At 42.7% G+C, this 13,167-nt stretch overlaps 1 protein-coding gene across 1 annotated transcript; it reads left to right on the forward strand.

Moving 5' to 3' along the window:
• Positions 1-1,195: 1,195 nt before the first annotated feature.
• LOC123511884 (probable N-acetyltransferase san) lies at positions 1,196-12,957 on the forward strand. The gene is made up of 5 exons (XM_045267944.1): positions 1,196-1,396; positions 5,464-5,641; positions 6,619-6,755; positions 8,331-8,517; positions 10,268-12,957. Exons 2-5 carry the CDS (start codon positions 5,634-5,636, stop codon positions 10,407-10,409), a joined length of 474 nt encoding a protein of 157 aa, XP_045123879.1. The 5' UTR covers positions 1,196-1,396; positions 5,464-5,633; the 3' UTR covers positions 10,410-12,957.
• Positions 12,958-13,167: the final 210 nt, after the last annotated feature.

Genomic DNA, 13,167 nt, shown 5'->3' on the forward strand with positions numbered 1-13,167 from the left:
ACCCCTCGGACCCCAAAGCACGCGTGTTTGAAGTTTGTTGTGTTTAGAAATGATTAGCTTGTGATGTCAGTTGAATACAAGTAATCCTACAGGGCCGATTCTTATTTATTTTATTACTTATTTGTTTATTTATTTATCTTCTAGATGGAAGGAGAGACAGGCACTCAGGCAGACACATTATGCTTGCTTGGTGGTTGATGTATAAAAAAAAACAAGGTTATAGTAACAAGTCGTAGCCTGGTGTGTGTGTGTGTGTGTGTGTGTGTGTCAGAGAGAGAAGGGAAGGAAGGGAGTGGGGTACATCACCTGCCGATTAGAAAAAAAAAAAGGTGTGGGTGGGGCTTGCTGTCAGCGGGAACTATGACTTTACTGCAAAACGAGTAAAGTGTTCCAGGCCTTGTGATGGCAGTTGAGTAAAAGTGATCCCGTGGGGCCGATTTTTTGTCTTCTGTCTGATGGAGGGAGAGAGAGACCGGCAGACACTTTCATTATGCTTAAGAATATCATATGTAGCTGAGTCTTTAAATATCGTAAGTCGCCTCGAGTCTCTTTAACAATGCTTACTTGGTGACCGTCACATTAACCCCTTCAGTACTGGAACGCTTATCTACCTTGAGTTTTAGGTGTGATTAGAATATTTCATTAACATTAGGAAGAGTCTATGAAGGTCAGAAGGTTAATAGCTATGGACTAAACTATTTTAATCCCCCCACGTAAGTTTCTGAAGCTGTATGAAGTCACCAAATAGTAACCAGAATGAATATGGAAATGTGTCATGGTACTGAAGGGGTTACGAAGAAACAAGCGCATAGTAACAAGTCATATGCTAGTTAAGACATTCCTATCATGTCATTAGTTAGTTAATAGTGTTCCTGACAGTGAGGAACCATGATTCACATTACTTTATACCTACTTATATCATTACAATTACAGCATTACTACGAATATAAGTACAGGACAAGTTGTACTACCTATCTATGTAGTAGTATCAATACCACTCTCATGGCAAACTTTCTTTTCAAATAATAAGCTGGTTTTTATGGCAACTTGCTGTGCTGATCCAGACAGGGCCCCACCCACCCGTGACCCACCCTCCAGTCTTCAGTACTTCAGTTTTCCCGGTTCTTTCGTGAGGGTAGGAGATGAGCTGGTTTGCCGTTACTGTTTTACTGGAAAGCTGCTACTTACTGACACGGGTTCATAAGACTCTTCTAGTGACATATTAACAGATTCCTACAGTTAAAAGGCTCTGGTTGAAGCGACACTGGATTTCACGAGTGTTTTAAAGGTTTTAGTGACAATAACAAGACCGCTAGTGTTTCCACGTCTCCGAATCATCTTGATGCTGGACTGTAGCCACGAAACGAAATCACAAAAGCAGGACTACGCTATCAAAGTGAGTGACACAGGCCTTACCGCGTCTGTTTGCTGTTTAAGGCAGGCCACAGCCAAGGGATAACTCGGATAAATCATCAAATGCCTTCAGTGCCATTTTTAAGTGTCTGGGTGAGGAGGTTAAGCTTCATTATTCCTTATTTGGATATTTTCGATGTTGTTTACTTGCCATTTAGCATTTTGTGACGATATTTAATGAATTGTTGATGCAAAAGGACCGAGGTGGCGGCCTGTCAGTCCCTATTAATCGTCATCACCTGCCTTCTCTCACTATTATAGGCCTGTCTTGCCTCAACATGCAGCGGCGTCACTAAGCTGTCATATTAGTCCTTCAGGCACAGCCGCCATGGCCTGTTTCAAGTTTAGTGAAGGTTTTTGTGCGGTAGAGGGGGACCCTCCACCCGACCCCGCCGCCATCTTAGATATCTCAATTATCAGCCTTTTCTAGCCTTATCTCTCAGTATTATACGCCTGTCTTGCCACAACATGCAGCTGCACTACTAAGCTTTCATATCAGCCATTGAGATACACCCGCCATGGGCAGGTTTAAGTTTGGTGAAGGTTTAAGTGAGATACAAGGGGGGTGGCGATCCCTCCACGGCCCCGCCGCCATCTTGGATATGCCTACCCCAGCCTACTTCCCCAGCCAGAATCAAGGACTATTTTCTTTAATTCCTGGATAGTTTATTTGTGCTGAATAGTAAGATTTGATGCTTTCTACAAGTATTTCGTTGTGTTTAAAGCGGTTTTCGTGCGTGTGTGAGGCACAGCATGTTGTTGTTGGCGTTGTTTTTGTGTTAAATAAGGACGTTTTTTGGCGCCAAATTTTCAGGAACGACCAGGAAAATTTTTTGTTTGAGACGGTATCAAGTTGTAATTATTTTTAAAAAATAGTTGATGTGTTTTAAAGTGTTTCGCTTTCCTGTTTAGTGGAATTAGTGGGGAGTACAATTGTTTTCTAAAGGTGTTAATGTTCCAATAATATTTTTGTTGATACCCATGTGAATTATTTATTTGTGGCTCTAACTCACTCTACAGTGGTGGAAAAGACTGTTCATATTTTTCTAAGTGTGTTTCGTTCCTTGAAAATGAAAATGGGCAGACAGTTATTTTTTTCTAATGGGGGGTCAAGGTTCCAACATTTTATTTACAGTTCTTTTAAAAGATCTTTATTATTACTGGGATTTGGAATCCCTTTATATTTTTGTTATTAGTTAAAGTTTGTACCAAGTCTGAATATGTAGAGCATTTTGGTCTGGCGGCGTTTTTTCGAGGGGTCATTTTCAAAATTATTTACGTTAACGTATATAAGACCGCCAGGCCAAGCCAGGGCCGTGACGTCATCAGCCCGCCGTGACGTCATCAGCCCGCCCCGCCAGGCCGTGACGTCACGATGGCTGGAGCCTCCCAGCTGTCTTCCCTTCCTGGTTCTCTTCGTCCTTATTTACCATATTAATGTGTGTGTGTGTGTGTGTGTGTGAGTTGGCCTATATATTTTTCATTCGATATAAGGTGATGCTGTGTGTGTGTGTGTGTGTGTGTGTGTGTGTGTTGCTGAGTGGATTGATAAGGTAGGCACTGGCACCATCACTCGTAACTCCAGTCTGCCTTGGCTCGCCCTCACTCTAAAACACTGCTTTCAAACTTTTCAAAATTCTTTACGTCAATACACACCAGCTTGTAAAGTTATGGCCGTGTCCTATACTCTTGATACACACAGTACAGGCTTCTTGATTCATCTCCTTAATCAACACACTTTAAGGGGTTAATATGTGCCTTTCATAATGTATTAATTCTGGGATGGGCGGTAAACTGGAAGGCACCGGGTCACCCACACACGCAAACTTGAAAAACTCCCAAACCAACACACTCACACGCACGCCACACTTACCAAACCTTCACCACACCTGCACACATCTTGTAAATGCTTCAAGACATTCCATGCATTACTTATGTGTTGTTAATTGTTGCATGTCGCAGAATTGAACGCGGGGACTAAACTAAATGTTGTCGCGTTCTAATGTTTGGAAAATAATACATAGAAAACCAAGCATTGAAAGGGGGGCTAAAGTAAATGTTGTTTTTTTTTTTTTATCGCAGTTTTACCGTTGCCGCCGCTTCCTCTTCCTTATTTCCTACTGTTTTTCTACTGCCCCTGCTCCTCTTCCTCCTCCTCTTTATTTACAATGCAAATAACGTGGAACGTTATATTTTGTTTTGGTATTTTGTCTTTTGAAAGTAAAAAAAAAAAAAAAAATTGGATGGAACGTTTGTTTTACCTGAGGCATGGCTGTCGCCTTTCCCCTGTCACGTGTCACTTGTTGTCACCTGTCGCCTGTCACACCGGCCTGGATGGGGCTGCAAATTGTTCCTGTGGTGACAAAGTTTGAGCAATAATAATGACAAAACTCCACTGACGCACCACGGATCGAGCCGCCTGCAGTGAAGGGGAATGACCTGCCGCTGTGAAGGCCGGGCATCCTCGCCATGGCAGGATGAAGGATAGCAAGCGGCAAGATGATAAGATGGCAGGCAATAGGGCGGCAGGATGGCAGGATGTCTCCTTCAGAGCCGCACACCAGCGGCTAGTGGTTTGCTGTTAGTGCAGTCTCACATTGCATTGTCTCTCTTGGCTGACGGAGCGGACACTGAGCCTCCCTGTGCGTCTGACACGGCACGGCACGGCACGGCACGGTGCTGCTGTGCTGGCGCTGAAAGGCTGGAAGCGCGTCACAACACTGTGGTGTCGGTGAGGAGCAGCAGCGGCACAGCGTGGTGATCACTGTGAGTGTTGTCATCACAAGTGGTGGAGTGTGGAGCGTGGTGTTGTGCAGGGCGGGGACGGGGCGGTCTGGAGTCCATGTGTGGGATGTTCCCTGAGAGAGTTTGTTCACTGTTTTTCTTGGTGAGGCCAGCGCCACCTGCCAACCTTCTGTTCCTTTCTCACTCAAAAAATGAAAACAAGTTCTGTAATGCGCAGCACAACACAGCACAACAGTGACCACTGCAAGGCTGCTGCCGACACAAAGCCTGCCCTGCGTGCCGCCATGGCATGCAAGGAGCTGCCTCAAACACTGCCTTGGTACGTGTACCACGCCTCCTGGAAACACGTGCAGCACGAGTGAAAAGGCGCAACTCACTCACTCACCGTTCATTCACTGCTCACTGCTGACTACTGTCACTGCAGCACGGCATACTGCATGTTGTGTTGAACTCTTCCTGATAGCGAACGTACTGCAGAGATGCGCCGCCTTTAGCATATCCATGGAGATAACCTAGCTATAGTGCTCTGCTTGCCTATACCTATTACGTAGGCTATATGGCGAGAAAGGTGAGTCAAGCTGTTCCCACACTGGCTGACACTGAATGAGTACATGTTATGATTGTTTGATTAAAACAATGCGAAATTCAGAGGACACACCATGGGTCCCCCGAATGTCACCCATCCCAGGCCCACTGACTCTAACAAGGCTCCAAGCAAAGGTACGCGTCTCTAAGGGTGTTGATACGGTTCCAGTGACACATTAGCAACATTTCCAACCATTAACCGGAGAAACAGTCTTGAGAACCCTAAAATTCATATTTGTAGCCTTGCAAAACAGTCGGAATAAAGGAACACAGGTTTTCAACGGTACTTTTTACGTCTCCAGTCACAGATTAGCAACATTTCCACACCATTGACAGGAGAAACACTCATGAAAATCCGACTAAACATTATCTGTCTGTTTGTGGCTTTGGAAAACAGTCATGATGAAGGAACAAGGGTTTTCAACAGTACTTTTTACGGTTCCATGGACAGAATAGCAACATTTCCACACCATTAACAGCAGAAATAGTCTTGAGAACTCTAAAAATCACATCTGTAGCCTTGCAAAAGTCAAAGTGAAGGAACACAGGTTTTCAAGTATTTTTTACGGCTCCAGTCACAGATTAGCAACATTTCCACAACATTTACAGGATAAACAGTCTTGAGAACCCTAAAAATCATGACTGCTCCCTTGCAAACAGTTATGGCGAGGGAGTAAAGTGCTTGAGAGTACATATAGACAATTATATGAGCAATTTAAGGTTTGGCAGGGCAGTGACGCAAGAATGACGTCACGAGCAGCTTAATGGCGGGAAGATGACGTCACTAGCCCGGCTCACCATGATGGCAGCCTCCTGTGTGGTGCACTGAGCTGACTACTGACCGCCTCACCACTCTCTCTCTCTCCTCTCCCTCTCCTCTCCCTGCCAACATGAGGAAGTAAGTCCCTATGAGAGGTGTGAGTGCGCGCGGGAGAGCCACACACTCACTCACACACTCACACTCTCTAACTCTAATATAAGTGTGTGTGTGTGTATGTGTGTGTGTGTGTGTGTGTGTCATGGTCAGGTCACGTGGTTAGGGTAGGTTAGGCAGGGTGGCAGTGAGTCAGGGAAGAGTGTGTGGCAGGGGTCAGGGAAGGAAGGGGAACGGTAGTGGTGGAAATGGGTCATAGGGGTGAGGGGTAATATAGGTTAGGTTAGGTTGGCAGGGGAATGGTTGATGGTAGGGGTAGGGGGTAGATGGTTATGTAGGGGTCATGAAGGTGTGAGGGGCAGGGGTGAGAGGAGTGGTAGGGGGAATAGATTAATTAATATGGGTAAGGTTAGGTTAGGTAATAATTTTATATGAAATGGGTAATCACTGAAGGGCAACAAAATCATTAAAGAAAAAAAATAGGCCTACTGAGGTGCCAGTCCCTAAAATAAGCAAAAAGAGAGAGGAAAGCCTTGGATGGTGTAGGAATAACTTTTTTTCTATTTTTCAATCCTAAATTTTGAGTGAATAATGTGTGTGTGTGTTTGTGCTTGCGTGCGTGTGTGTGTGCATGTGTGTAGGTGCTTGTATTGTATGGAGGGAGAGAATTGACGATTGGGTAAAGTATGGTTAGGTTAGGTCAGGTTAGATTGGATTACATTAGGTTAGGTTAGGTTAGTGTGAGTTGCAGCAGTTTAAGTTGTACCTGCGGTCATTATTATGCAATTTTTTTATGGTGTGTGGAACTTGAAACTTTTCACATGGCAAAACCAATAGCCAGGCATGCTTCAACTCCAAGGGTAGTTAGGTGAAGTCTTACTCCTCTTGTTCTCTTTCTCTGCATCAAATAATAATAACATGAAATAAGAAAAAGTAACAAGTGAAATGATGGAATATTAATATCAATTTGTCTCTCTCTCTCTCTCTCTCTCTCTGGCCAGGGGTCGCATTGAGCTGGGTGACGTAACGCCCCACAACATCAAGCAGCTGAAGCTCCTCAACCAGGTGGTGTTCCCCGTCAGCTACAACGACAAGTTCTACAAGGATGTCCTGGAGGCGGGAGAACTGGCCAAGCTTGTGTGTGTGTGTGTGTGTGTGTGTGTGTGTGTGTGTGTGTGTGTGTGTGTGTGTGTGTGTGTGTGTGTGTGTGTGTGTGTGCGTGTGTGTGTGTGCGTGTGTGTTTACCTAGTTGTAGTGTACAGGAGGGGTGCTGTGCTGGTGTTGTCCCATCTCTTTTATCCCCCAAAATGTTCCAACTTCATCTTAAAGTTAAGTATTGTTGTTGCTTTGGTCACTTCCCTGGCTAGTTCATTCCAAGTTTCATTAGTTCTGTGTGGAAAACTGTATTTCTTCATGTCCCTCCTCTGTGTGCCCTTTAGTTTGTTCCTGTGCCCTCCCCGTCTTTTTTTTTATTTAGCTATTTTGTTTTTATTTTTTTTAATGCAAGGGGGAATTCTGCCAAGGGCCACAAAATATTAGAAAAAAAAGGCCCACTGGAACTGCACGATTACTCACCACACATTACCAAGCCTTTTCTGTCATACTTGTTGATTCCTTCTGTCAGTCTGAACGTTGCAACCAAGTCTCCTCTCATTCTCTGTTCCAGGGGCATCAGATCCAGGCTTAGTCTCTTCTCATAAGGAAGGTCTTTCAGAACCATCTTTGTTGCAGTCTGCTGGTTCCTCTCTAGCTTTTTAACCCTTTCTGTTCCATGAAGCATTTCCATATTCATTCTGCTTACTATTCGGTGATTTTATACAGCTTCAGAAACTCATGTGGAGGGTTAGAATGGTGAAGACTGTGGCCATTCATCTTCTGACCTCCATTGACCTTTCCTAATGTACAAGTAAAATTATATAATCATACCCAAAATTCAAGGAAAAAATGCATCCCAGTACTGAAGGGGTTAATATCCTTCAGACTCAGTGACCAAACCAACCTTGGGCGTATCATCATAGTTAGTCTTCAGCATATCCTCATCAGTGTATGAAAATGCCACTCTTATATTCTTGAGTAGATTAGATAATTAAGTTTCCCTGATGTGGTTTCCCAGTGACGTCATCCATAACCATTACTCCTAAGCCTTTCTCTGTGTTTCTTTGTGTGTAATTCACTGTTTGATCTGCTGCAGTCTATGACGAGACAGCCAGACGTTACCCTACGGAACGAGCTCAGAGCTCATTATTTCCGATCTTGGGATAGGCCTGAGACCAGGCACACACCACACACCGGGACAACAAGGTCACAACTCCTCGATTTACATCCCGTACCTACTCACTGCTAGGTGAACAGGGGCTAGACGTGAAAGGAGACACACCCAAATATCTCCACCCGGCCAGGGAATCGAACCCCGGTCATCTGGCTTGTGAAGCCAGTGTGTGTGTGTGTGTGTGTGTGTGTGTGTGTGTGTGTGTGTGTGTGTGTGTGTGTGTGTGTGTGTGTGTGTTGTTGTTGTTGTGAGAGAGAGAGAGAGAGAGAGAGAGAGAGAGAGAGAGTTAATTAATTAGTTTAGTAGAAGAGTATTATTAATAGAAGTAGTAACCTAACTTAACTAAGATGTGTTTTGGGAAAGACAAGAGGTAGTTAAGGCAGTAGTAGTAGTAGTAGTAGTAGTAGTACCTAATCAAACCTAACCTAGCCCACCTCTCGGCAGCGTACTACAATGACATGGTGGTGGGGGGCGTGTGCTGCCGTGTGGATGTGCAGGAGGGCCAGCGCCGCCTGTACATCATGACGCTGGGCTGCCTGGCACCCTACAGAAGGCTGGGCATTGGCACCAAGATGCTCGAACATGTCCTTAACTTTGTCGAGAAGGAAGGAAACTTTAACTCCATCTTCCTGTGAGTCTGTGTGTGTGTGTGTGTGTGTGTGTGTGTGTATTGGGGGAAAGTTAAGGGTATGTGTATGTATGTGTGGGTGTTTAGAAAAGAAGTGTGTGTGTGTGTGTGTGTGTGTTATTTACCTAGTTGTAGTTTTACAGGGTTCAAGCGGGGCTCATAGTGACCGTCACTGTCTCCATATCTACTTTTATCCAACTTCTCCTTCAATTTGTGCACACTTTCTGCTGCTACAATCTCTTCACTTAATCCTTTCCAGATGTCCATTGTCTTTTGTGGAAAAGTAAACTTAATGTTTCTCAAACACTGATTTTTCATGATCTTAGAGTGTCCTTTTGTTCGTCTATCTCCACCCTCTGTCAGTGATACCAGGTCTTGTCTATCTATCTTTGCCATATGGTTTACTTATGCATTGTTATTAGGTCTCCTCTCCATTTCCTTCAGTCTTTCTTCATAGGGAAGATCCTTTATTTCTGGTACCATCTTTGTAGCAGTCCTTTGGTTTCTTTCTATTTTCTTGATGTCTTTCTGCCTGTATGGTGACCACACTACTGCCACATATTCTAATCTAGGTCTTATCATAGTGGTTATGATCAGTCTTTTTCATCATACTCTTATCCATGTAATTGAATGCCACCCTGATGTTAGTTAGTGTCTTGTATGTTGAAGCAAATAGTCCATTTAAGTGTCTTTCAGGAGTCAGGGTGTCTTGTATAATCATTCCCAAGTCTTTCTCTTCTCTCTTTTTCATTAAAATCTCTTCTCCTATTTTGTATTCCCATGTATGTCTTCTGTTATTTTTACCCATTACCATCACATGGCATTTCCTTGTATTAAATTCTAATATCCATTTTTGGCTCCATTCCCAGATCTTGTCAGTATCTTTGTGTCGTTCCATACAGTCCTCGTTGTTCCTCATTACTCTCAAAAGTCTCACATCTTCTGCAAACAAATTTCTGTAGTGACTCAGACCCTTTTGTATATTGTTGACACATACTTGGAAACAAAACAACATCGTCTAATGTTACCAACACCCAAAATTCTTTATGTTCTATACCTACTACGTCTCACATTCTCATCCTCTTATCCTTGCAACACCCAAAGCCTTAATGTTTCTATGCTTGCAACACCCAGTCTTGATATTTCTATACTTGCAACACCCAAAGTCTTAATGTATCTATGTCTACAACACCATTTAGGGCACACCTTTCCTTACAGACACTCCAGTTAAGACACACCTTTCCTTTCAGTGCTTGCAACACCAAAAATTTTAATGTTTCTATGCTTGCAACACCTTTTTTAATCTGCCTTTCCGTACAGACAACACCATTTAAAACACACCATTTCTTTCAGTGCTGGCAACACCAAAAATCTGAATGTTTCTATGCTTGCAACACCACTTAAGATGCACCTTTCCTTGCGGACAACACCTTTCCTTAGAGTCAACACCAGCTGAGACTCACCTTTCCTTAGAGACAACACCTTTACAGACAACACCAGCTGAGATGCACCTTTCCTTACAGACAACACCTTTCCTTAGAGACAACACCAGCTGAGATGCACCTTTCCTTACAGACAACACCAACTGAGACACACCTTTCCTTAGAGACAACACCTGCTGAGATGCACTTAGAGACAACACCTGCTGAGACGCACCTTTCTTTACAGACAACACCAGCTGAGATACACCTTTCCTTAGAGACAACACCTTTCCTTACAGACAACACCAGCTGAGACGCACCTTTCCTTACAGACACGTGCAGGTGAACAATGACGGAGCGTTGGATTTCTACAAGAAGTTTGGCTTTGAGGTGGTGGAGACCAAACAACACTACTACAAACGCATCGAACCGGCCGATGCTCACGTACTGCAAAAGACCCTGCTACGCTCCTGAGTCCCTGCCCCCTACCTACCCCCTGCCTCACCCCTGCCCCCTGCTCCCTGCCTCAGATTTCCCTCCCAAGTCCACTGTTCTCCATTCCTTAGTCCCTGAAAAATCTCCTTACCTTTCCTACATCCTCCTGCCTGTTCCCTGCCTCCTCCCTCCTGTCCCTGCCACATCCCTCTTATGCTGTTATGGGGTGTGTAGTGGCAGTCTAAGTGGGTGTGTTGGTGTTGGTGTGTGTTGGTGTGTTGGTTTGGTGATCGGCTGGTGTGTGTTCTCTCAGGGTGTAAGTTTCGTGACAGCTTTGAAAGTTTTGTTTTAGGTTTGTTTTAAAAATTTTGACTCTAGTTATGGAAATTCTCCAGTTTAAATGTGGTGTCTTGAAATATTGCCAGGTTGTTGACGTTGAGAGTGTAAATAACTTCCACTAGAACCTGTAAAACTGTCACTGGGGTCCCCCAAAAAACGTTCTTTGAAATAATAACATGCACTGGAGTCTATGAAATTTGTCACTTGAGCCTTGAAAACCAAATAACTACTTCTACAATCTATTTAAGCATCACTAAAACCTTGAAAAACCCCAATAATTTTCACTACAGCCTTTCAAACTCACTAGAACCTTCATAAACCTTACCAACTTCCACTTGAGTCTATATAACTAGTATTAGAACCTTGAAAAACCCCCAATAACTTCCACTGCAGCCTATCAAACTATCACTAGAACCTTGAAAACCCTAATAACTTCTGCTACAATCTATTTAAATCACAAGAACCTTGAAAAACTCCAATAACTTCCACTGCATCCTTTCAAACTATAACTAGAACCTGAAAGAACCCAATAACTTCCTCTAGAACCTTGAAAACCCTAATAACTTACAGTACAGCCTTTCAAACTATCACTAGAACCTTGAAAAACCCCAATAACTTACACTAGAACCTTGAAAACCACAATAACTTACACTAGAACCTTGAAAACCCCAATAACTTACACTAGAACCTTGAAAACCCCAATAACTTCCATTACATCCTTGAAAACCCCAATAACTTCCATTAGAACCTTGAAAACCCCAATAACTTCCATTAGAACCTTGAAAACCCCAATAACTTACACTAGAACCTTGAAAACCCCAATAACTTCCACTGCAGCCTTTTATAACAGTGAGAACAAGGCAACAAAATATTTTAGAAGATTGAGTTTAGTTTTGTTGAAGGAGGAATGAACCACCACCACCACCACCACCACCACCACCACCACCACCGATATTGTTGATCTATTTAGCTCTGATCTATTACAGCAAAAAATGACTCTTATATGCATAACCTAATAAGCCCTAGGTGTGATTTTGTACATAACGTGTGTGTGTGTGTGTGTGTGTGTGTGTGTGTGTGTGTGTGTGTGTGTGTGTGTGTAGCTATGTAGTTGTTCATCATCTGTACATATGCATACACTGCTAACCTGTGTATACTTGGGTCAGGAGGGAGAAAATTTGCATACTCGCTTCCACATGTGTTTTTTGCAAGTGTCTTTTCTCTCATTGGCTAATTTGATCGGAGAATTTGTTACTGTCACTGCTACTATTATTATTATTATTATTATTATTATTATTATTGTTGTTGTTTGGTTTGATGGACTTGTTTTCTTTCCTATGACAGCCACACAATGTCCTCTGGTGTTTCCTGGTCTCATTGCTGGTCAAAACCTAATCTAACCTAACCTAATTTATGTCACATCATTCTCTTCATACCATCTCCAACTTTTTATTATTTTTTCATTTATTTTTATTTATTTATTTATTTTTTTTTTGGCCATCTAACCTTACCAAACCAAATCTAATTGTTCCTTTCTCCTTCTGACAACACAACCAATAGTGTCACCTGTCCTCCAAATTAAAGGACTAAATGTGATGAAAGACTCTTAAGATTTGTCTCAATGTAATGAAAGACACTGTAAAATTTGTCAATGTGATGAAAGACACTAAGATTTCTGTAAATGTGATGAGAGACACTGTAAATCCTCTGTTAATGTGATGAAAGACACTGTAAAATCTCTGTTAATGTGATGAAAGGCACTGAATTTTCTGTAACGTGACTTGAAATTAGTGCCAATGTAATGAAAGACACTTAAGATTTGTGGAAGTGAGTGTGAAAGGTTTTGCAAGACTTCACTGTCCCGCTGTACCTGTCCCAGTATCAGTGTTTGTTATCCAGCCTTACTCCAGAGCCTCCTGTCACTCTTGCTTTGTGTCAAGGAGGAGGAAGATGAAGAGGAGGAGGAGGAAGAGGAAGATGAGGAGGAGAAGGAGGAAAGTGAGAGGAAAGAAATAAATAAAAAAAAAAAAGGCAAGGAATGATTGGTGGAAAAAGTTAGTTGCTCCTGATGTGTGTGTGTGTGTGTGTGTGTGTGTGTGTGTGTGTGTGTGTGTGTGTGTGTGTGTGTGTGTGTTCCATGTTCAGATTAAGTTCTTATTTTACTCCTTTTTTGTATTTTTTTTTCTTGGTGGAGTGAAAAGAGAGAGAATGTGAAGTGATGGAATGAAATGAATTGGCTGCAAGTTTATTTTTCTGTTGTTTTCATTCATCCTTACTCAAATCCTATAACTTTCTTTTCTTCTTTTTAGTGTGATTTATTGACAGAAAAGTGAAGAAAAATAAGTGCCATGATTTAAATGTATCTTCAACGCCTTCTATGTTAAATGTGGCACAAATTTATGGGGATTTAAATATTGTATCTATCATATCTTTGATCTCTTCACTAGCATGACATGTT

Source organism: Portunus trituberculatus, chromosome 32, assembly GCF_017591435.1.
Source record: "Portunus trituberculatus isolate SZX2019 chromosome 32, ASM1759143v1, whole genome shotgun sequence".
Taxonomy (NCBI): domain Eukaryota; kingdom Metazoa; phylum Arthropoda; class Malacostraca; order Decapoda; family Portunidae; genus Portunus; species Portunus trituberculatus.

What these genes read in the sequence shown, in the direction of transcription:
- LOC123511884 (XM_045267944.1), top strand. An exon ending in GGGAGAACTGGCCAAGCTTG is followed by an intron (nt 6,756 to 8,330) that starts TGTGTGTGTGTG and finishes ACCTCTCGGCAG; the next exon opens with CGTACTACAATGACATGGTG. An exon ending in AACTTTAACTCCATCTTCCT is followed by an intron (nt 8,518 to 10,267) that starts GTGAGTCTGTGT and finishes CTTTCCTTACAG; the next exon opens with ACACGTGCAGGTGAACAATG.